This window comes from Diadema setosum, chromosome 20, assembly GCF_964275005.1.
Source record: "Diadema setosum chromosome 20, eeDiaSeto1, whole genome shotgun sequence".
NCBI lineage: Eukaryota > Metazoa > Echinodermata > Echinoidea > Diadematoida > Diadematidae > Diadema > Diadema setosum.
Genome location: NC_092704.1, coordinates 20,405,583 through 20,431,486, shown reverse-complemented (window position 1 = coordinate 20,431,486; position 25,904 = coordinate 20,405,583). Strand labels below are relative to the sequence as shown.

The following is a 25,904-nucleotide window of genomic DNA, read 5'->3' as shown; positions in this document are numbered from 1 at the left end:
ACACACAAGTTGCAATTTTGAAAGACTGACTGTGCGATAATAAGGGGTTTTGCTAAGTCTGTACTCCTAAGATCTTAATGCAGACTGCTACCGTAATGCCGTAGACGTGTACAGCCAGCGACGTGCCCGCAGAAGTACTATTCTGTAGCGCAAATGCTCTACAGGACAAGAGGTGTCAGATGACTGTCATGGTACTGATAAGCTAGACTAGGCTTGGCCTTATTAGTGCTCCTTGTGAATAATGAGCCGGCCGGATATACCCTTGGGTAAACTCCTTAAACTGCCGGAGAACAGGGCGATGAGATCAAGCTCCATGTATGTTCTGGTAGGGGTAGCCATAGCTTAGCCATGCAGATCTAGTGAACGTGATAAAACTGTCTGTCACCAGTGTCACTGAATAGTAACTTCTGCCCTGTTGCTCTGTAACATCTAGCAACTCACAAATGCAACAAGTTGTTCCTGCGACCGTCTCAGCCTTGCTGTGCCGTCGACCCACAGGGCACCTTGCCAAGGGATGCTGCAGTGCGCTGGGCAGCATCGACATCTTTAGCGCAGCCTACTTTTTATGAGATGAGTACGACTGATTATTCACCTACAGCTACTGCGTACGAGGTAACCGACGCCCCACGTTATATGGCAGTGGTGGAAAATGAGCGAAGTCCATATAGCAACACTACCGCATTCGGGTTAACCGATGGAGACTTGAGAAATGGTAGAGTCCATAGTGGTTCCAAAGGAACAAAGCAAGTGTTTAATCTAGCAGCTTGGAACGTTCGTACAACCAATGACAGTGTTAATTCCCTACGACCGGAAAGAGCTACAGCTATTATCTGCCGGGCTCTGGAGGAAGCAGATGTTGACATTTGTGCACTTAGTGAGGTGCGTCGTCCAGGTACTGGAAACGTTAAGGAAAGAAGTCACACAATATATTGGAGTGGAGGAAAAGACAAAACTGCAGGAGTGGGATTTGCTGTTTCTAACAAATTTAGTCACATCAACCCAGTACCCATCTCCGATAGGATCATGACAGCCCATGTCAAGCTGAAGAACAATGTCCATCTCTCATTAATCAGCGTCTATGGACCTACAATGCAACGACCTGAACTCGAGAAAGAACAATTTTATGAGCAGCTCGGCGAGTGTATCACCAGTGCCAAAGGAGATGGCATTATTGTGCTTGGTGACTTCAATGCTCGTGTTGGTAAAGACTGGGAGTCCTGGCCATCAGTCATAGGCAGGCATGGAGTAGGTCACATGAACTCTAACGGCCTTATGCTATTAGAGTTCTGCACCCGGATGAAGCTTTCAATAATGGGTACTATGTTCCAGCTGAAAAATCGGCTCAAAAACACTTGGCAACACCCACGCTCGAAACATTGGCATCAGTTGGACCATGTTCTTGCCAATTCACAAGCAAGACAGTTCATCAGGGTCACCAAGGTCAATCCTTCTGCAGACTGCTTTACGGATCACAGGCTATTGCTGTGTAAATGCAGTACAGTGATTAAGTCAAGGAAGAAATGTGCAAGACCTCCCTGCAAACTTGATACCCATCTAACTAACAAAAAGAAACTTATGTTAGAAAGTTTCTTAGAGGAAAAAATCCCTGACTGTGAATCATCCTGGGATGACTTGAAAGAACTACTTCAGAATGCTGCAGATCACATCTTTGAAAAGAAAAAGAGGAAGAGCGAAGACTGGTTTGATGATCAAGAGCAAGAGATTCAGAAGCTCTTGAAGGAAAAACGGAAAACTGGTGATATAAAAGGGCTAAGAGAAGAAATTCGGAAACTGAAAAATAAGTGGTTTCAACAGAAAGCAGAGGAGGCTGAGAGATATGTTCAGGAAAAGAATCACAGAGAGTTTTACGCAACTCTTAATGCTGTGTATGGTCCCAAATCTAAGAATGTTCATCCGGTCAAGTCAAAGCAGGGTGAGCTCCTGTCTGCACCTGAAGACATCAAAGACAGATGGGTTGAACACTTTGACGAGCTTCTTAATCAACCGACAGATGTCGACTGGGAGATTCTCAATGAAGTCGATCAACTTCCAACCATTGATGAGTTTAATGATCCTATTTCAATGGATGAACTTGAAACAGCACTCAAGAACACAAGACTGAGAAAGAGTCCGGGCCCAGATGGAATTATTCCAGAGGTCATAGTCCATGGTGGTAGAGTTTTGTGGACTTTCCTGCTGACTCTATTCAATCTGTTCTGGTTAACCGAGAGATTACCTTCTGATCTGACAGATGCAAATATTTCTATCCTTTTTAAGAAAGGTGATCGCAGCTTGTGTGAGAACTATCGTGGCATATCTCTGCTCAGTGTGGTAGGGAAGATTTTTTCGGATGTTATTCTTCAGAGACTTCAACACCTAGCAGAGAAGATTTATCCCGAGTCACAATCTGGCTATAGGAGTAGCAGAAGCACGATTGATGGCATCTTTACACTACGGCAAATAATGGAAAAATGTAAGGAGCAGCGTTGTAATCTACACATTGCTTTTATAGATTTTACCAAAGCTTTTGACTGTGTTAATCGAGAGCTTCTTTATGCAATATTACAGAAGCTGGGATGTCCAGAGAAATTTGTATGCATTATCAAGAAACTGTATTCTAATGTACAAGCCAGACTTCTCATCAATGGTGAACTTTCGGACTCAATAAACTACAATAGTGGAGTAAAACAAGGTTGTAAATTAGCTCCTACACTTTTTGGAATTTATGCCGCTATACTCCTCCATCTAGCCTTTAAAGATGTTGATCCTTTCTGCAGTATCAAAGTGCGTTTCAGATATGATGGAGATATTTTTGATTTGCGTCGCCTAAAAGCCAAAACTAAGATACTCACAGATTATATAAGAGAAGCTCAGTATGCTGATGATATTGCCATTTTTTGTAATGAGTCTTCTGCACTACAGACTCTTTTATCTGCATACAACACATTATCCCTAAAGATGGGTCTACGTATCAACATTAAGAAAACAGAGACAATGAGTGTGGGAGAGCAAGTTGATTTCTACATTGATGGAAATAAACTTTGTAGAGTTGACCGTTTCAAATATCTTGGCAGTTACATTACAAAAGACTGCAAAGTAGTTGAAGAACTCAAGGCACGCATTCAAGCCGCATCATGTGCAATGGGAAGATTGAGGCAAAGAGTATTTCAGTGCCGGGATTTGACTACCGAAACAAAACTCAAAGTGTATAACCAATGTGTGACCCCTTTACTGCTATATGGGAGTGAAACATGGACACTCTATCGGCGCCATATAAAGCAGCTCAGGACCATTCAACAACGACACCTTAGGTCTATTCTCCACATCAAGTGGGACCACTTTGTCACAAATGATGAAGTATTGGAACAGGCAAAAACACTTGACATTGAAACCACCCTCGTTAAAAATCGACTGCGATGGGTTGGTCATGTTGTGCGAATGGAAGCTGCCAGACCTGTCAAGGAGCTCTTTTTTGGAGAGCTTGATGATGGCTCTCGCAGTATAGGACGCCCTCATCTGAGATACAAAGATACAATCAAAGACATGCTGAGGAGAGCCGATGTCCTTCACAACTGGAGAGACCATGTTGATGACAGACATGAATGGCGGAAATTCACTCATGATGTCAGCATGAAAATTGATCATCAGAGGAAGGAGGTTAACAAGTTGAGAAGAGAAAAGCGTCACCAACAACAGTCAAGATGAAAAATGGACGTTTGTTTTGATGTTTCTTTTGAATTTTTGGTAATCTCATCTTGTAAATTGTATTTTTGCCCGTGTCGGGATTTAGGCGTATATATATATATGCTAAATTGAATGAACCTTCTATCAAATGGACTGACAAAAGTGCGAAATTGGCCGGGAAAACATTTCTGCATGACTCCTAAAAATCACAATGCATACTTTATAGACATACAGATTCCATCTAAACAGTATCCAAGAATATGGCCATTTGAACATATACACATCTACCATGTGAACAATGTCATCTAAAATGAAAGAAGTATCTCTCGCAATCAACAGCTGAATATTCATGTTTCAGTACCCTTATTTGCATGTCAAAAAAAATTGTAGAATTTCATTTCAGGAAAAAAAAAAACCCACTAAATTAACAAAGTTCAAAAATACATCTAGCTGGAGTTTGGAGATATTAACTCGTTGAGGACGGTTTGATTTTGCTACAACACGTTTCCCATAGACACCTGCCCGAGTATACTTGGGACTAGTCCTCAACGGGTTAATGAAAGCTGGCAAACAGGAAAGGAGTCAAAAACTCCCAAATACAGGGCATTTAGAGCACACGTGAAGCCCTCTAAACTCTGTATGAACAGTTCACATGTTAGATGTTCCCGTGCACTTGAAGGTCACAATGACATTTATGCCCGTCTCAGCCACTTTGAGTGTGCTCTTGGCAAGCAGTCAAGAGTCTCTATATGAACAAGCTCAGAGGGGTATTAGTTGAAGCACTTCAGGAGTGTTCCTGGGCACAACTTTGTGTATAGATAGGTCGAGTTATAGTCTGTCAAAATTTTGTCAAGTGTTGGTGGGGGGGGGGGGGGGGAGGGTGTGTCAGAGGGACAGAAGGAGGATACAGTTCATGACAGAAGACGTCCCTAGAAAGGATGGAATGACACCAACCCGTGTTGAATGGGATATTCCACCTTCCACACCACCACATGGCCACTCTTCATGGCAGCAGCCAGGAGATAAAGCTGGATGTTGTCCAAGGGAGGGCCATCCACTTTCCTGGCTCTCTTGGCCCTGGGACGGTCCGTCCGGTGCTGCTCTACCAGGGGCTTCCCACTGAAAGCCTCTGACCATTCCATTCCTACAGGGGTAGAATATGATATAATATAGAACATAATCACATCACAGGAACAGTGCTGGAGTGTGAGAAGAAGCATTTAGACAAACCAGTCCACGTTTTAAGATTTCGCGGGACACAGGATAATTCATAATCTACTTTAACCTGTTGAGGACTGGCTGATTTCGCTATAGCACGCATTTCCCATAGACACCTGCACGAGTATACTCAAAACTCACCCTATGGGTTAATATCTATTACTGTATACACCATATATTTAGCAAGTCTCAATTTTCACAAATCAGGACTTCCCGACAATTTCGCGAGTGGTTAAATTTGCGATCGTGAAGTACTGTACTGAACGGAGAAATGCATTGAATGTGTGCATCACATTCATATTGGGATCAGAGTCATTATTCTCGCGTGTCTTTAATTTCATGAATAGCACCCGACTCGCAAAATTCACGAAAATAAAAACCTTGTGAAATATTCGGCGTATACACCATCATACCCCTTACAGAAAACAGTATACTCTTTACAATAATTACATACACATAATAATCACATCAACCACAGTAGTATGAATTCCTTTAACCCATTGAGGACGAGTACCGAGTATACTTGGGCAAGTGTCTACGGGAAATACACGTTGTAGCAAAATCAGGCCGTCCTCAATGGGTTAAGGCAGTGAACAAACACTATATCAACAAAAGAATTCATGAGCTGACCAGTAATTTCCAGCTGGTGCATCCTATGCTGGCACTCCTCAAAGTCACTGGTCAAGGTCAGCTTTTGGTCACTACTTGGCTTTCCAGTCAGGCTGAAGTTCCTCATTTTGACGTAGCCATAGAGACCAGGCATCAGATGTAATGGCTGTCAATGAATGGTGAATGTTGAGGTTAGTCTGTTGAAAAGTAGCTCACTTTAACATTGTCAATACGTACATGATGCAGCAGAAAACCTGTCTGGAATAACAATGATACAAAGTGTTTATATCCCGTCAAATCCTGGATAAAAAACTCTTCTAAATTGCATTGCCAATTTGAAAATCAGCTATAATTTTTTTAGCAGTTAGGACTCTTATGACAGAAGAAAATCCTGTGACGAATTCTGCTACATAGATTTATGAATTAAAACACACACACACACACATACACAACAGGACTCTCATGAAGGACATTTTTAAAAAGCTTTTTTTCATTCTTGCATAAAATTGGTTTTCACCTACTGTACAATGATCATCTTGTTTGGCTATTTTTCATGTGGTTTTCATTACAAACATATAAAATGGAAATAAACGTTGCCTCATCCTACTATAACCATACCATTTCAGCATATTTGTTTGACAGCCAATATTACTCATACTCTAAATCTATAAGTTCAGCACAAGTCTTGTGAAATTTTCAAGTTTCCATGCCATTAGAAAAAGTTTTCAATGAATAGCCATTAACATGAAAAAAGAACGAAATATTACAGGAAATAGGAAGATATTAAATTGTTTCTCCTGAGTGGTTGGTGTAGGGTTTCCATACCTTGCCCTCGCCATTTGAGTCTTCTTCCATACACAGGACCAGCTGGTGAGCTCTCGTTAGACACGCTAGCAAACTCCTATGACAAATAGAATCATTGAGAGATGCATTACAACAGGTTAGTTTATTGTGTGGGGCTACATAGCTTTCAAAGAAATGATAAATAATATGGATCACATGTTCGATATGCCACCTGGAAATTGAAGGCTGGTGAATAAACCTAATTTTTAGGAGAGACAAAGCAAAGCATATTGACAGAGTGAGACTTCAAAGCACTAAATATCACTGTAGGCCTATACCTTTAACGATGTCAAGTTAGATAACAGTGTGAAAAACAGTTTGAAGGCACTGCGGAATAACTGTGAGGCGACAAAATATGATCAAACTTGACAAAACATCAATTAATGAAGAGATGTTTATTCTTAAATTTTTGTTTCAGGGTTTGTTGGACTGTTGTTTACCCATTCAAGAGAGGAGAGATGATGTGGTAAAAATGCCAACAGTGCCTGCTCACAGTCGCTAAAAGTGTGAAGGGCTCAAATGGGGCAATAGCCTGCAAATCTTCTCTCATATTGACAGCAGTGTTTTTATTATAAAAACATAAATTCTTTGTGCAAGTAATGTGCATTGGATCTTCTGCTCTTTGCAGCACAATGAAATTCTGTTTAACCACTGTGCTTCCGCATGTCATCTCCCTATGTATCTTTCCCATTTTCATTCTTTTTTTTTTATCTGACACAAAGCTACAGTCCATCGTAACCTTTTCCAGAATTCTAGTTAGTGCAAGATTATTCAGATGTTTATTGCAGACTTGGGAAAAAAGACTTGATGAGCAAAGCCTGCATTGATATCAGGCTTTGAAATTAAAATCAATTAGAACTCTCTCTTTTCTTTTTTTAGAATGGAAGGCATTACACATTATCAGCATCCAGAAAGTAGTTCAGTTGTAGTTTCCCTTACTCAGCAGTTAAAATAGACATCTGATTTTGTTATGACTAATAAGAGACATGGTATACTAACATTACCTCTTGTTGTAATGACTGATGGGAGAAAATCTGACTTTCAAAGGGTCAGAGTTCAGCTCAAAGTCAATCAGACCATTCAAGACAAATCTGTGCTGGGTGACTGCAGAGAGAAAGAAATTCACATGAAACTGATGATAATGGGGACAGGTAAATTTAAATCTATTACACATCAAGGTTTATGTCCATTCATTCGTTGAAGAGTTCCCAAGATAAAACGCACCTGAAATGTTGACATACCTGACAGACTAACATGAATCTGTACGTAACAATAATTATCAAGTCACTATACAGAAACTTACAATATATAATGTACAGTTACACTGGATTTAAACTTGAAATTGACAAGGTATCTTAACCCTTAGTGTACCAAAGCATTTTCTTGTATCACATAATGTTATATTATTAGCATTATTTTGATTTATCCTTCCCTGCAAAGTGAATCTACGTAAATAAATGAACAAATGAATGAGAAAATAAAAACATAAATACAAAAATAAATTTTATAATCAAATAAATGAATAAAAAATAATATTTAAAACAGAAAAGATTATTCAACCAACTCAGGTGCAATAATGGCACTGTCTTTTATGAATGTCAAGGTGATACAAAATGGATTTTAAATAGCAGATCACATAATCCTTGCTCCCTGATGATTACTGTCAGTACGGTATGTCTCTGCTGATTGATGAGGAAAGTACTGTAATCCTATTGGGAGTCATTTGTGCTTGTGACATTAATGTCTAGCTGTGCAATGCTAATATCAGTGATACGTTTTCTTTATTTTCTTTCAATCATTTCTAGAGCTCTGCTAGAGGCTCCATGGATACTTCATTGATGAGTCCCAGAAGAAATAATGGAGGGTCTACCTAGGCTACAGTAACTTAGCAGAAAGATCGCACCATTCACTGTCAGCAAAGAGCATTCCTCTATCTACAAGCCCATATATGCAGCAGATATGCTAGTTGGCAAATAAAACATAAGGCAGTAAAAGTTCATGAGATATTAGCTCTCTCTTCACAAAGATATTTTGAAACATAGATAGACAGAGAGGATAAATATGGAAGATCCTAGACACAAGCAGCACAGTAATTATAAAGATTTCATATCAAACGAGGTGAAAAGGAATCACTGTTTTCATGTAGAGCTCTACAGCACTAAACTTGACCTGCTGAACAGTAGGTGGGATTTCTCCCCTGCCTTGCTGAAACTTACACGAGTCTGAAGGCAGTGCGTCCACAATCTTTCTATTGATGCCTATGTCAGGTTTCTTATGCCTCTCATAGTCCCATACTTCTTTTTCAAGACCAAAGAGCTCATCTCTGAGAGAAGGTGTAAACCTTTGAACCTGCAAGAATGAAACAATAATACGTGCTTTTACAAAACTGGGTCTTGCATTATGACTATTTTTCTGTACAATGCATCAACTTGTGATACAGTAACTAAACAATAAAGCTTCACTTGTCGAGAAATTCTTAATCAGCTTGTTGTTGCATTTCTATATTTTCATCAGAAATGCACGGATATGAGCTAAAACACCCACACCCTTGCCAAAATTCTACCACATGCAAAATCATCTAGGTTTCTACATATCATGGCCGGTGGTCAAATTTTGGATGGCTTTACAGTTGAATCATGGGCAGCTTGCTAACTTTACTTAACTTGGATCTAGTACTTTGTACATACAATCTGATGGGTGAATTCAATTAACCCATTCCTTCCACAATTCTTTGAATGTCTTAAATACCCCCAAATGAGATTCTTTTTTGCCCGTCGACAGAGATTAGACAGGTTGGTAATCCACCTGAGGGTAAGCAGTCAAGCGGTACATGTATCCCCTTTCCAAGGTCAACTACATGTGTCAGTGAACAATGAAAATATTGATCGAGTGCAGTGCAAGGTATGAATAGTGTGCACTGATGGGCTCACAGACTCTTTTGTTCTACACAAAACCGGGCACTTGATGGGATGACTGAGGTCAGCAAACAGAAAAAGCTACTCAAGCTCAGCTTCGATCACTATGTACAAATGTACATGTTCATACGACTTTTATAGCAAAGCAGGCGCAAGCTAAATCAGAAAAAGGAAAATAATGCTGTGATATGTACACATTTTTCCAAAAGGAAGAGAACATATTATGGTGATAGAATGAACTCTTATCTTTATATCAAACCCATTTTTCTGGGCATTACAACACAAAGAAACATGAATTTAGGCCACGAAAGTAGGCACTTCTTCAACTTGGGAACCTGGTATAATAGGTTCCTGTATATATCAGTTGCTCCCACGGAACCTGGTATACCAGGCTCCCGTAAGGAACGGGTTACCTTCCCTCTACACCACTCATTCATTATTCATTGTTGTTGATCTATTCCATGCACTCATCAGTCTATCCATTTTCACCCATATTGTATTTGTATGGTCAGCGAGACCAGGAAATATTCACAAGAATCTTAAGATGTTCATTCACTAGACTAGTATAGATCAGCTAGCGGGATTGGGGTATAAATTTAGTTCAGACTGTAGACTCTTGTACTAAGTAGGTTTCTAGAATTAGAATCAAGTCTGTTGAACTGAGGCGCTATTGAGTAGATCAACTGTACTGTCGACGGGCGTGGTGCAGTTTTGTACTCCCAAACTATCTTTTTCATCTTAATTATAATTTATATCGCTGTACTGATACAAAACGAGGATAGATCTAACAGTTTGGTCTATATACGTCTATCCGATATAGCATTGAATATCAGCAGGGAGGTGTCTCACCTCCCTGATATCAGCAACAGTAGACAAGACAACTGGTAATTGTAGTGACACTGGGTCACTGCACGTTGCACGGGCGGCTGTAATTAACCGCACCAGCGACGTGCGACGTTTACAGCGTCCCGGGGTTCCAGGCCGCGACAGATCACTGACTAAGTTAGAACAACAGACACAGTTGTGTATACCTGGGACTGTAACGTCACATTTCATTCGCGTTTTGAAAAAAAGAACAACTTACCAACACATAAACTGACTTTTCGGCAGCAATGGCAATTCTGTTATCCTGGGACCATGTCAACACATCAATACCAACTGCCTCCTGAACTAATTCAAGATCAGATTTCATTGTGAAGGATAAAATCTCGGACTAACTGTTAAAGTTTCTGCTCACAGTCATGCACAAGCAGCACAAGCAGAACTGGGGAGGAGAGGATCATACAAGTAGTAGATTATGCACCCCCCTCCCCCCCCCCCCCCCTCATGTTACCATACCAAACGCAAAGATCCTGCCCTATATGCGTCCACCCCTCTCGTCACTATGCGCGGGGAGGAATCTTTTTATCTGCTCATGTGGATTTTGGTGACGTGGGTCATCTTTTATGTTTAAAAAAAGGAAAAGTGAGAATTTCGTTCAATTCAAATGTGCTTTATGAGATTTTAGTTTACTGCAAACTTCCTGTCACGCTGTCATTTCATTTGTTCGAACTTTTTCAGTTTGATAACTTTGATTTGTGATAGGTAAATGTTTGCATTAGCTTCATTGTGAAAATGATGGTGACATAATTAAACAAAATTCCAATAAAAATATCATTCAAAAATGGGACAATCGTATTCTGTATGCCGGGGGGGGGGGGGGGAGGGGGGCTAAAGGCTGTGAGAAAAAAAAAAAAAAACGAAAAAAAAATGAGCAAAAAAATATATCACAACAAAACCCATGACTCTCCTGAGATTCCGTCCGGAGATTCTTCAACGGTCGAAACGGGGAAGTGGCGGCGGCGGGGGTGGGGGGGGGGGGGGGGGGATCACCATGATGTACCCTTAAAAACGTTGTTCTGCGGTCCATAAAGTTCCCGAGTATAATAATAGTGTTGCGTCAAAAAGTAGTCGTGTTTACTTGGTGTTGTCAGCTGGTACTTACATCCTTTTTCTTTCTGTGAGAAATGACTCAATTTTCACAATTCATACTTGCATACAGTACGAGTTTCCCCTTTTTGGCATGAAAAATCAATGTAAATCTAAGGTTTTTGAACTTAGTCAAACAAATGCATTATAAAGTGAAGTTATTGTATGAATAAAAAGCATCATGTTTATGGTGTATTTACCCATTCAAAATCTACCATGTTGATCTGGTCAGTGGTGCAGTAACCAATTTAAATCGGAAGGTAGGCCTATGATGAATAAGAATACATTTATTTTTTGTTTTCTAATTCATGAGTCAAAAATCCAATTTCGGATATTCGGCCAAAGTGAGTAGACCTACCGTGTACAAATAATGTAGACCTATAGATCTATGTGATCTAAAATTGATTATTAAGCAGGAGACAAAGTTGAAGTTGGCACCCTATCATTTCTAAAAATCTAAAGTAGATCAAGTTTGTGAAGTCTCAATACTATGTAAAATCAAGGAGCAAATATCTATATCTATCTATCTGTATATATATCTATCTATTATTATTATTATCATTATTATTATAATTGTTATTATAATAATGATAATAATAATAATAATAATAATAATTATTATTATTATTATTATTATTATTATTATTATTATTATTATTATTATTATTATTATTATCATTATTATTATTATTATTATCATTATTATTATAATTGTTATTATAATAATAATCATAATAATAATTATTATTATTATTATTATTATTATTATTATTATCATTATTATTATTATTATTATTATTATTATTATTATTATTATTTTTGTTATTATTATTATTATCATTATTATTATTATTATCTATTCGGCTTTCAGCCACAAATATCAATCACATTTTCAAAATCATCATAGTTCTATCTATCTATTCATATATCTATCTATCTTTCTGATTAAATTGATCTATCATTCTATCTATCTAATCTAAGAGAGAGAGAGGGAGAGAGGGAGGAAGAGAGAGAAGGAGGGAGAGTCATAGGAAGCTTTGATTTTCCGACTTGCTTCCGGACGTTAAATCTCAATTTGGGAATCTAAAAAAAAAAAAAAAAAGGTCAATAGAAAAGTTTTACGTACAGTTGTCTTGGAAGCAAGTTTCCCCCCTTTAAGAATATCAAGCACGGTTAAACGTGGTTAACAATACGACTGTACATGGTAGGCGGTTGTAGAATAATTCATAAAAATAACCTTTCTCTCAGATTAGAGGAAGATAACTCCGAATATGAAGTGCATAGTTCCTGTTAAAGGCATTATTTACCATTTGCAGATAAAACAAATACCCAGCTTTACCACAAAAAAAAAGAAAAAGAATTAACTGATATAATCATTGTTAAGTATGTTTAAATATACTAAATGTGAACAATAGTTATAATGAAATTACTTCTAGACTAAACCGTCTCCGGTTATGGTTTAGTGAGAAAAACAATGATATCTCCTTATATTCTAGACTCTATTGCGAAATTTCCATAATGGTAGACTGTCTTGTGATACAACTGACTTACAAAATAATGTATGCATCAAATGTGATGACTCGAACATCTTTTAAATTACTGCTCCCAGTGGTAAACAGTATCTTTGATAGTCTGTTGATACTATAGAGACTTCAACCCTATGCATCTTTTACACAGGCGATTCTCTCGTGATAGACCATGTAAACTGGAGATATCACACGAACATGCATGCGCATAGTATTTTGCACATCACGAGCGGACCTGGAAGCTCTAGGGTTATAGATGTTCTCTGATGCTGTCTTTTCCTTACTATAGAACATAATTCTCATATCATAACAAAACTTAAGTTGGAATGGAGAGGCTATATTTCATAAGCGGGAGAAGCAAGATATATAGCGGGATCAGATACACATAAAACAGCAACTGGAGTGAATTCAAACTCAAGCCGAATATTCCTAGCAAATGGTCTTTGAATTGGAGATCTCCCACCGAAAGTAGGAAAGTTGTAGTTTCTGTATTCTAATTATTAAAAGTAATAAATCGGTTTGATTTACAAATAATTAAATGCATGGCTTGAATTTGATTGAATTAGAAAAAAAGAGAGAAACAATATAATAATGAAAAGTCAACCATTCAAATCGAAGAAAGAATAAAAATTAAAGCAAGAACAATCAAAAAGAAGAGGAAGTGGTTATATCAAACCTTATTTTCCATTGATAAGTACAGTCAAACCTGTCTTCAGCGGCCATCCAATGGAGACGAAGAGAGTGTAATGGCTGTTATGGCCGCTATAGACAGGTTTTCCAAAATTTCGTGTGCATCACACATACAGTACTGCATGTAGGCCCTAATTGTGTTCAGTATAGGCCTACAATATATGCAAATGTTTCATGCTTTAAACAATGTCGTTATTGATCGCGTTGTTGCACATGAGCATGCACTGACAGGTAAGCTTTTCGGAGTTCATTGCTATGCCTGGATGGCCGATTGTTTTGTTTGTTTGTTTGTTTGAGTTCATTGCTATGCCTGGATGGCCGATTGTTTTGTTTGTTTGTTTGTTTGAGTTCATTGCTATGCCTGGATGGCCGATTGTTTTGTTTGTTTGTTTGTATGTTTGTTTGAGTTCATTGCTATGCCTGGATGGCCGATTGTTTGTCTGTTTGTTTGTTTGTTTGTTTGTTTGTTTGTTTGTTTGTTTGTTTGTTTGTGTGTTTGTTTGTTTGTTTGTTTGTAACTGTTCACCATGTATGGCTGCAAAGCAGAAAAAACTCTGAATCCTCCACTCAGCTGCGGCTCCGTATAGGTCTGGTGGCCGCTATTCACTGGTTAGTAATCTACCACGGGATACATAATTGGTGGCCGCTGGCCGCGTTATAGACAGAATTGGCCCTTATTCACATGTTAAAATCTACCGCGGGATACATAGTTCGTGGCCCGGCCATGCACAGGGTCTTAACACGTTTTTTTTTTTTTTTTTTTTTTTTCCGGGGGGAGGGGAGGGGGGGGGGACGGGGTTCTAATGGCCGTATAAGGCAGGTAGCCACTATAGGCAGGTGACTACTATAAGCCAGGTGCGATCGTGCGAATTAAAGTTGAAACGCTTTTTTTTTTAATGATTTGACTTTATTCAAGACAAACGGTGTCTACTTTTTGACCTATCACCGAATATAATCACTCCGGAAAGAAGGTTTAATCATTCGGTTCCTTAATTTCTATTCACTGCATGAAGAGAATCGATGTAGAAGATAGAAATGAATTTTAAAACTGTAACTATCAAATACACAATTATACATTATTTGACGAAAGTGATCATGCAGTGTTGATGACTAGAATTATTCATAATAATGGCTTAGGTGGAATAACACACAAGATAAATTATTCAAAATAGTGAGCACTGTACTACACTCTAATTTCTTAAGAATTACACATAAATTATGCTGTATACCTCATAACAAGAATAATTGTTATATCCCTCGTGTTTATTCCTTTTAATATGGAATAACAATGATAGAGATCATCCGATCTCTCTTTTATTCTTTATGCAGCTGACACATCTTATATGAGAATAAAGACATTTAAACCTTGTAATTACAGTGTGGTCAATTTAAATAAAAAAAAAATTGAGGCTGGTTTAAAAGCAATAGGTAGTTTATTAATCCAAGTTTAATGTTCCACGTCGGACAATCGGACAATTTGAAAAATATCATTGAATCAGAATGTGATTCCTAGACCTGGTTATACACAAGTATTATCTCATGGTTTTAGTAGATGAAAGACAGATGAAAGACTATCTTGGAAGCCCTACATAATCGAATTTCAGAATGAACTTGCTGAAAGTCTATATTGTACTTTATTAACAATTAAAAAATGTAATATCATTACATTGTGGTTTAGTCGTACAATAATTTTCATTTGTGAAATATGGGGTATAGTACATATTCGTCAAACTTACAGATCTATAATGTCCTGCACATAAAAACGAAAAGCAAACAAGGTTATCAGAACAGCATCTGGGATGCATTAGGATAACGGGCTTGTAAATAATGTATTGTTTCTGGTTTTTTTTTTTATTTGAAGTGATTTAAATTGTCAGATGCTAATGTGCTCCAGCAATGTAATAGATATAAAACTATGCATGAAATAAAGCATCATAGTTTAAAACAAATCTTGATCTTAACCACAATATTTCCAGACAAAATCCAAGGTCAAAGGATATCATGTATCAATTCCCATATTATACAAAAAAAAAGGCCTTGTCTATAAGCAAACCATATTTTAAACTGGCCCAGAACTGTTGAATGATTCACCTAATTCTTATATAAACAAAACTGTCATGAATAAAATCCTCTTCTTAGACTATAAAGAAATAGTTTACTTCATCATTAGTCTTGATAACTGTACAACGAAGTTTTTATTATTAGTGTGTTTATGATGAGTTTTCTTTACAGGGCACACTCGTTTTTGTTATGCCTACGTATTATTATGTATAAAACATTGCAGGCGTGCCCGATATAACTTTTTGGTGCCACGCCCCCTTCAACGTACACAGATAGTCATTACATTAGAGTTTCATTGTTATGATTGTTGAATTGTTATTAAAGAATACACATGTATACTGTAATAAAAAATGTTGCTTTGAGTGCTTCAGCTCTTATAGCTTTTATGTAGCGCCCTCCTACGCCTGCTATGCCCAAATAGAGAGGTGAACTGAAATGAAGTTAGTTGTCATCCGCGACGACTGCACTACTGATCGGAGCGATACTGTCATCCCCTTCAAGCCATGTGTAGGGAAATCACAGTCGTCGAACTCTCTTCACCCTCGCTGTCTCATTCCACCGAATCGCACGAATTACGTCCTCCCTTCAGCGTGAGAATAGTCCAGTACATGATTTACCAGACAGAGGTCATGTAGACCGGATCATAGACTGACATTCGCGGCCGATTTCAGGAATACGTCTAATGAAATTGACTTTACATCAACGTCAGAACAGGTAGCACATTGTGCAACTGATGGAATAAGCGCTGTCGGGGGAGTTTGTGATCTCTTCTTTTTTAGACGAAATCCCAGATCGTCGTGAGTTTAAAGCGACAACAACTGCGGGACGCAGCTGCTGCTTCAGGCGTTAGCTAAAGTTTCAGTTTGGAAACGCTGAGGTGTTCTGTAATTACTCTGGTATCACTGCACAGAATCACACACCGACAAAGATGAGGACTATCTCGAGACAATTGGCTTCTCCCGAGTTTCATGGTGTTACTCGTCTATTTCTTGTAGTGATACAAATATCGTGTGTTTTCGGCTTTACAGTAGGAAACTCGTACAGCGGCGGGTATCAGACTGGCGGTGGCTATCCGGGCCCGGGCTCCTCTCCCGGGGGCAGCCCGCCGGGTGGTTTTGGAGGCTCCTGCTCGCCGAACGTCTACCTGGCACCTACCGTGAATTGCTCCACGGAGGGTATACAGACTGAGCTAAAGCGAATCCAGCGAGATGTGGCGATGGTATACGAGAATATGCAGCGACTTGTGGATAGAGTCGGGTCGGCACTGCCAGGTATTAACAAATCCTTCCTTATCTATCTTGTTTTTTGTTTTTTGTTTTCTATTTGTGTATGTGAGTCCGTTCTTTACTGTGACTTTGAAGTGCCAAGAGTATCAAAGATTAAATCATTTTGAATCATGGGTAAACCAAAAACAGAAACAATGGCTCATACATGAAGTCTATCATAATTAGAATTGACGATACACCACACTCATAGGCCTATAGCTGTAGATTTGCCATATCATCTGTAAAAAAAATTCGGGATTACCTATAGGCCTACTGAAGTTTTACCACCACCCCCAAAATAACATGATTATGATAATAGTGTACACTGTGTGCGAGTGTTTGTAAGTTTTGGGATGGGCTCTCCTGATCTTCTTTCATTTCCGAAGTTGCAATATAACTCATATCGAGGAGGTATATCAACTATAGCTTACATATCGAAAAAAAAAAATCCATTACATATACAGGCTTATCGGCAGATATTCGCGTATGATAAAGAGAGAGGAGAGAGAGGGAGAGAGATAGAGAGAGAAAGAAAGAAAGACGTTCAAAAGTGCAATATTCATGAAAAATCGACGATATACTGAATTACTTTATACTAGAATCTTCCCCAATTCTCTCCCCCCCCCCAAGTTGAAATTCTTAGCGGCCAGAATCTGTACATACACTGTAAGCCTATTATTGAAAAGAGTTTAGTTAGTTAAAGTAATACATATTCAGTGAGAGAGAAATATAAATTACACTCATTTCATTTCTTTAACAACTTTTTTTACTATATTTATGTCCATACTCAATTAAGAAAAAGACATTCGAACTCTCCAAATCCATATATTCAGTGTTAAAATTAACACGAATTCACCCCATTTTCTACTCGTCAACATAATGCACCAAGTATACATGGGGAATAAAGCAGCACTTTGTCAGGTGCTATGTGCACTCAAAATTTAAAGGCATAATTTACCATTTGCAGATGAAAGCATCAGTGCTTTAAAATAGTTCTAAAATGTGAGTTAGGGATAGAAACAACCACTGTCAAAATTTGAATCCGTATAATCGATGTTAAGTGTTGTTAAATACACGAAGTGTGAACAATAGTTATAATAAAAATGTTTCCAGACTAAACCGTATACAGTTACGGTTTATTGAGAAAAACCCTGATATTTCCTTATATTTTAGGTTTTATTGCAAATATTTCATATGGTAGGATGTTTTATGATACAACAGACCTACACATATGCATCAAATGTGATATCTTGAACATTTTTGAAATCACTGCTCCCAAAGGTAAACTGGACCTTTAAGAAAATGTAGGTGTGCCATGTTCCGAAATCAGGTGTAGGATGAAAACGCATACACGCAATACAGAGGATTTTTATACGGAAGAATAAAAACCAAAATAATACTTTCCAACCCTTCTCCACAGTCTTACACAGTCCCCCTCCCGCGTTTAGGTTGATAGCGGAAATTGGTTGCCGAATATGATATTCAAAGTACATCATAACTGCATTGAAATATATCAAACAATTGACAAGGGAAAACATTTAAAGATATACCACCGCTATTAGAGTATCAGCTGGGATTACATTGCCAGGGACAAGACGTATAATGAACAGAAAGGGGCAAATGGGATTCGAGACTGGAACAGACACATGAATAAAGTGTTTTATAATGGGATTTATTGAAGGATCGAGGCAGTTATATACGCACAAAACCGATTAGGTTGACGAATGGTCGAATAACCTACATGCACGCTTGGGAGACACTAATACTATAATGCATGTATATTGTGCAATCACATTTGTGATTCTGTACTTAAAACACGTACATTGATGTATGATCGTATTATGGCAGGAGACAGATGAGACATAATTATAAAGCACCTATAATCGAGACTCTATTATATGGAGAATGAAAGAAACTTACTAATAATTCAGTGTTTGAAATACGGGGGGGGGGTGAAAATGAAATGCATATTCAAGTGTTCAAAGCTATTGTCAAATATGATTAGAGCGAAGATATTGGATCTTGGCGATATTTTACCATTATGAGGACAAGTTTCAGCCCCATAGTTAAATTTCTCTCGATTTCTATAATAATCTCCTATTTCTATACACATATGGTCATTATAGAATAATTCTATCGTAAATCATCGATAAAGAGCACTACAATTCATGAGTCAACTTTCAGGGAATAAAATTTGAAAAGCTGAAATTGAAATTCGAATGATATTTCTTGCTTGCTGTGCTGTTGTCATGGTAATTGCATGTAGGGTGTGGTCGTACTAGAAACCAAAACCATAATCATATGAAACGAAGGTTAAAAGTTTTGTGAATGACATCAACATCCCAACTGTATGCAAGTGATATGTTTGTTTGTTATATACCTCCTTATTGTACTCATAAAGCATGATTTATGACCTTCTGTGTTTTTACACCCCACCATGCTAAAAAGACCAATGAGGACAAAAAAGAAAAAAAAAAAGGTTATATCATCAAGAAACCGGTAACTCTTGTTAGGCAATGTATTGAGCTGAATTATATTGTCGTACAACAAACGACGGTTTCAACACACCGCAACACCTCAAGGATACCCACAATAATACCTCGTGACGGTATTAGCACGTCTACCCCGCTTCTTTCCATAATCTTATACAAAAGGTGTTAAAGAGAACCAACCACGGGATTCACTCCTTAGTCACGTTGAGTTCGAAAAATTATAAAATCGATCAAAAAAAAAAATCCGACAAAAATAAGGACGTTACAGAAATTTCAGATTTCATATGTATACAGTATGAACAGCCAAAGCAATCTCAATAATTTACTATAGGCCTACTTCAGATGATTTGATGATGTCACCATTCGCTATAAAGATCTTCCACAGACCTATCGACAAGTCTGAACCATCCATAATGATTATAACAATTGTATTCAACAAGGATAAACCATACCCTTCCCCGTTCAGGTGAACTAATCATTTAGCAATGATGAGTTTACTGAGACTTTGTGGTTCCCAATTGAGTGTGGAAATCATCTGTTATGTTTCTTCGTGTGTTTTTTTTTTTTTGTGCACGAACCAGCAGAAGTATCCCTTTAAAGGCCCGTGTCCTCGGATTCTTTTTTAAAACCTTACTTAACACAGTTAATTGCTCTCTGCCTCCCTTCCCGTGCTTTTTCTCTCTCCCTCTCCCGCTGTCTCTTCCCCTCTCTCCTCAGACTTTGTCAGCTTGCCTTCACTCTCTCCTCTTTCTCTGTCTCTTTCTCCCTCTCTCCCTCTCTCCCTCTTTCTATCTTGCTTTTCTAATTTTGTCATATTGCCATTTTTGTCCTCGACGAAAAAAAATTTCGTCGGATGTTGCTGGCCACAGTGTAACAGTTCGGAAGCAGGCAGTGACTGATCGATGCGCAGGAAAGTGGCTTGCTGAAAACAGCTGGTGGGAAACATGGCGTCACAATTGAATGGGAAACAGACAACTGACTAGATGGGGAATAGAGAGGGAGAGAGGGAAAGAGATACAAAATGGACATGAAGTTAGAAACATATAAAAAGTACAAATCGCAGTCACGTTCACATTGACTGTATAGCGATGCTATGCGTGCGCTTTTGATTTGATGTTTATAAGTGTACTGATATCATGAGTAATAACAGTGATAAAACAAATAATAAGGTCAGTAGGAGCAGGGAGATGGGAGAGAGAACAATTAGTAATGTTTCAGTCACCAACCTGAACAGGTTGACAATGAAAAGAAGAACGACGGATTTTATAAACTGCACCACTGATGTGTACGAATGTGTTATCAAAAAAGACAATGATAAACGTCATCAACGGTATCACTATGACAACTAAAAGAACAAAAGATTACAGCAGCAACTCGGTTGAAACTACTTGAAATCGAAGAAAAGAATGGGAAATAATTCATATGACCGATACCAATAACCTTTCTTAAATCTTTCGACTCCACCTCTAATGATTCTGCCAATCAAAATTTATTGTGGTATTCACCCCAAACGTGATGCTGAGTCAGTGAATGCAGAAATATTAGTAGAATATCATAGTGAAGTTTGAGGAAAAGTGGACAAACAGTTCAAACGTTAGTAAATTTGTGCCAACATTGCTGGATGTGAAAATATAACGAAGGAACCGTAAAAGCAAAGCTTGTAACTGAAGGTATCATCCCAGGTACAGAAAAAATGTCGGCTTCTGCAGTCTATGACTTTCAATGATCCAAAGAGGGAAACTCGATCCCGCAGTGATCAAGTTGATTCATGAATGAAGTTTAGACAAGAGAAAAATAGAACACACTCAACAGTGAAAGTTTCATTAGAATTGGACCACATGCGAGAACATTTTGCAGTTGTACGTTTAACGTATATTTATGTAGCGATATCACACAGAGTTTCAAATGTAAATCAGGTGAAGGTGATAATATGAACTTTAGCCTATAAAAAAACTCATTATCATAAAACGTCAAACAACATTTGTGTTAATGTTATATCTCGCATCAAATCACCAAAGTTGAAAGGATATACTAGCGATGGCTATATCGAAAGCGTGGTATAGTCGCAGTTGTTAAAACGTTGAAAAGTAAGATCTTATTAAATATGATATATCAATTAGTAAAGCAAAGGTGATGATGACATCAATATTATATACCTCATCGATGTGACCCATATAGGCCTACTAAAATGTAATAATTTTTCGTAAAAAATGTAAGTATTGAAGTGTAATGTGATCCTTTTTGTGTGTGTGTGTGTTCTTCCACTTTTGATGAAATACCCTATTTATGTGGTATTACTCGTTTTTGCGACTTTCACTTGAGCGTGAGAGAGTGTTCCCCTTTAATAGTGGAACGTGGCCCTGATGTCCGTATGGCTAGGTGAGTCAGTCACAGGTAAACATCACCGCGAATAGGGTAAAACACCTGCTGAAAAGGATCGACTTCTACTAGACGGACATTGACATAGTGGTCGAAGTATTTTTTGACTGACACGATTTTCCCCGAAATATGATATGCGACAGTGATAAGTGACTTTATGTCTGCAACTTCATTTTTTTTTTTTTTTCGTCGAGTGCTAATCTTGCTCTCCAAACCGCGGCTCACCGAGTTACAAACAAACGTCAAGTGAAGGAACGTGGTGAATAATGAATTATACAAACGAAACAAAAAATAATGATAAAAAACAACAAACAGCCCCATGACGTGAAGAGCATGTTATTAACTAATAATTACTTGATTTTCCTCGTTAGAAAAAAAAAAACACTCAGAAAAATAACGAATATTACAGTCGATTATAAATAGCGTGCAGGGAGTCACTGCGGTTTTACAGATTGTACCTAATTGTTTGTAAAAGTTTAAAGAGGACATCTGTCATTGCGTTTATCAAACGGGAACCTCGTGATAGTCTTCTTAGTCGCATAACAGTGACATTTTGTTTCTTTATGTGAAAAAAAAATCAAACTAAAATAAATAATCATACAACTTTTCTTTCTTGCGAGTAAAGATCCCAACTCCATTCTAGTCTTCACTAACGTCCTAACTGCCGATGACGTGACATGATTTGATTATAATTATTTTCTTTTGTTATACACATTTTCGAGGAAAATATGTATATATAGTGACATTTACCTCACCCTAAGGATCTCCCCCTCTCTCTCTCTCTCTCCTTTATTTTCTCTTATTTACAAGTAGGCCTATACTACTCAATGTGTATATACATTCGCATTTCCAGAGAATTAAGTTGAACAAAAATCAACAAAGTGCATAACTTCAGGGAAAATTTCACACAGGAGTAAACAAGAATCGTGAAAAGATGAATGTTGGTAAATGAATGGTGTAGTCACAGAGGCCTATTATGTTACTATGATTGCACTGTCACTTCTTACTGCTTTGCGACACAATGAAGATCCTCTGGCGGGAAGGGCGAAAGTTTCATTTGAGACAAAAGCTGTTCATTGTGCACGCACTTCTGGGTACATGTATAGGCCTAATATGGGATTCGTGTCAAACTCAAAATAGATAGTACATATGAACTCGAGCAGTCACAAAACTTTGTTTTTCTTTGAGGGAGTGTGCATTATTATTCTTTTAATGTACTAAATACAGGAAATAGCCGGCGAGCAGACTGAGTGTTATACATTCACTAGACAGAGACGCCCTTTCAATGTGTGGGGAGGATCCCAGTTGATGACGTATTACTTGACCTGATTTGCTGCCAAAATAAATACTCCAAGCAGTCAACCAATCACGATGCCTCTCTTCTATATTCCACGGGGCGTGATTATTTATGCACTTATATTAAAAGACTGTTATTTGTTTGCCAGTCCTGTCAATTTTGAAAAATGTGACGTCATACGAAGAAACTTCGTCCATGTCGTGGATGGTGCGTCTATATTAGCTCAAATTCCAGTTGATTGACAGCCTTTAAATGAATGCTTGCCTTTAGGAGCCGGAATGATTTGAATCAAATGGCAACGAAGGCAACAGATCAAGAGAGAACTGATCACTTCGTGACAAAAATTTCGTGTTCTAACGTAAAGTTAATGAAATCGGTTGATGGTGTCCAATGGTGAGTTTCTTATTACGTTCGAGTGTTGCAAATGCACTTACTCGATATCAACCAATATAATTATCATGACTCACAGTCAAAAGAGGAATGGCTAGATCATTAGCGATGACAGCTAACACGCAATAAAAGTCAGCCACCTCTAAAGCACAATACCAGATATCTGGAACAGATCGGAGTTTGAGAGCGGTATATGGGAAAGAAGGTACACGAAGTCATGCAGTTTCAGATTCTCTGATTCTCAAAGTATTACTCACACACCTTGATTTTTATAATTAAACAGTATATTAATCGCGAAACCAACAAAATTCGCATGATCTGATTTTCCGTGAGGACTCAAAACAGATAAAAAGGGAAAATCTAGTCAATTTGTTTATATATTTTCTGAAAGATCAATTCTTGATCTTACATTGCTAAAATTTGGGATCATAAAACGAATGGGAAATTATCTTCCTGCAGTTTTTTTTTTTTTGAACACTTTAATTCGGTCTGACGTATAAGGCTTTCTCTGATTTACGGATTCGCAGCACCAAAAACCCTTCAAACACTTATCACTTTCAAGCCTTATATCTTTTGAAAGGATGATGCTATTGCTTTGTAAGTTAGTATCAGTCATGAATATAATGTACTTAATGATGTGCAAACTTTCAGTTTAGTTTGATGATCCCTTCATAGTGGTTGCCATGGAGCTTTATATCCCGTTCTTTGTTCTATTCATTGCATAGACCACAGCGGGTGAAATTACGCAATTGGTAGCAAGATGACGAGACCCTAAACTTCAAAGCCTCTTTTGTCAGTACACACTTTTCCATAGTTAATACTTGTTTTCCATTATTAAGATGAGTTTGGGAAGTCCCTTTGTAATGAAGTATATACTATTTTAAAGCTTAGAGTCTGCCCTCTGACAGTCAGAATTCGCCCTTGACTTAAAACCCACGTCTGGAGACTTTTTGGTGCATTTGTTTGTTTGATTTATTTTTCTTCCAACACAATTTCATACATAAATCAAGATTCTTTTCAGTAATATCACATGGAATATCAGTAAGCAGATTACAATGTACATGATTCAAAGAAGGAAAATCGATGTGTAAAATAATTTCATTAACAAAATATAACTCGTATTACCAAATTTCCAAATAATTATCTGAGAAATTATGCGGAAGAAGGACTGCCACTATAAGCAAAAGCTTGAGCACGTGGCAGCCCAGGGACCTATCTACATAATACACAAAAAATTATATTGTTTGCGGAATGGAGAAATACTACAAAATATAAGACACTGTAAATACATTATGTTTTTATATTCCTAGTGCATAGATACGAATAAGAGTAAAGTGAAATATGATGATGATGTATGATGATGATGACAGGGTAATGATGAGGAAAAATGTGATAATGAAGATGAAAGTGATGGTGGTGATGCTGAAGATAATGGGAATGAAATGAAATGATAGACACAGAAACATTTTTGTGATGCAGGGTCACTGCCATAATTAGAACAATTCTGGTTACTGGGTGAAGAACGATGAGCCCACATGTATTACCATCACTTACAATTATTAGAGACGATTTCATACAAAAGTTCATTTGTAAATGATTATGAACAATTTATGAAAACAAATACAAGTACGTCGCACTTTCTCGTTGATTTTCTTTATAGAAAAAAAATCAAGCTACTCTATAGGTTATATTAAACTCAGGGTTTATTTTTTGCCTTTTTATTAATCATATAGATCCAACCGCATGAGTTATCAATATTTAGGATGAGATTCGTGCTTTGTTGAAATTACATCAATAATTAATTTAGTAAGTAAACTTTGTTTTCTCATTTAATCTGAACCTTAATAGACATATAAGTATGTTTACTGACGTTTTTGAAATCTATGAACATTAAGTCTCCCGAAGACCTATAGCAAAGTGATATTGAATTCCGCTCAGTGGAGACGGATACACTTTGATAATTCAGTTTTATTTTTTAATTCAGTTGCTTAAATTAATGAGAAACGTCCGGACCACGTTGGGCAAACATTCTGCTTGCCATCAACAACATCCGTAAACAATATTATGACGGCCTGCATAATACGTTGGCAAAACAGTCCATTGTGGTAACATTGCAAGCATATATAGCGTAATAGATTGAATACTCACCAAAGTCACACAATGGGCTGAATTAGGAAGTCAACGACAGACCGCATCTGAAGCTCAAGAAGAAAGATTAAGGTCACATTTCACAATAAACACAGCCTGCAGTTTATTACATCTGCAGCAACATTATAGCTAATCGTATTTGTCACGTTTGTGCTGTATACTGTAACCTGGCAACGCATAAATCAAAAAAAAAAAAAAAAAAAAAGCTTATTCATTGCACGTCACTTCCGTAAATTATTTGCATTTAGTCTGTGGTGTGACAGAAGGAGTTAAGTGTTTCTGTTATTATTATATGCAACTGACTCAATTAAGAGTCACTTAACACCTAGAGACACTGTGCTACCGTGTTGACATTTTGAACACAAAAGGCACTCTAGTATTATCATTTCAGGAAAAGTGATAATGGTAACATATTACTT

General features: G+C 37.6%; 2 protein-coding genes across 2 annotated transcripts in view; one reads left to right on the top strand and one right to left on the bottom strand.

Moving 5' to 3' along the window:
* The window catches only part of LOC140243490 (general transcription factor 3C polypeptide 4-like), a 36,177-nt gene extending 25,704 nt beyond the window's left edge, over positions 1-10,473 (bottom strand). Inside the window, exons 1-6 of the mRNA XM_072323162.1 lie at positions 10,354-10,473; positions 8,571-8,703; positions 7,359-7,458; positions 6,337-6,412; positions 5,533-5,677; positions 4,639-4,828 (exon numbers count right to left, since the gene is read on the bottom strand). Coding sequence (XP_072179263.1) covers positions 4,639-4,828; positions 5,533-5,677; positions 6,337-6,412; positions 7,359-7,458; positions 8,571-8,703; positions 10,354-10,461 — 752 coding nt within the window. The 5' untranslated portion in view covers positions 10,462-10,473. The remainder of the gene's footprint in view (positions 1-4,638; positions 4,829-5,532; positions 5,678-6,336; positions 6,413-7,358; positions 7,459-8,570; positions 8,704-10,353) is intronic.
* A 5,946-nt stretch (positions 10,474-16,419) lies between these two features.
* Positions 16,420-25,904, top strand: part of LOC140243806 (microfibril-associated glycoprotein 4-like) — a 41,361-nt gene continuing 31,876 nt past the window's right edge. Inside the window, exon 1 of the mRNA XM_072323473.1 lies at positions 16,420-16,785. Coding sequence (XP_072179574.1) covers positions 16,443-16,785 — 343 coding nt within the window. The 5' untranslated portion in view covers positions 16,420-16,442. The remainder of the gene's footprint in view (positions 16,786-25,904) is intronic.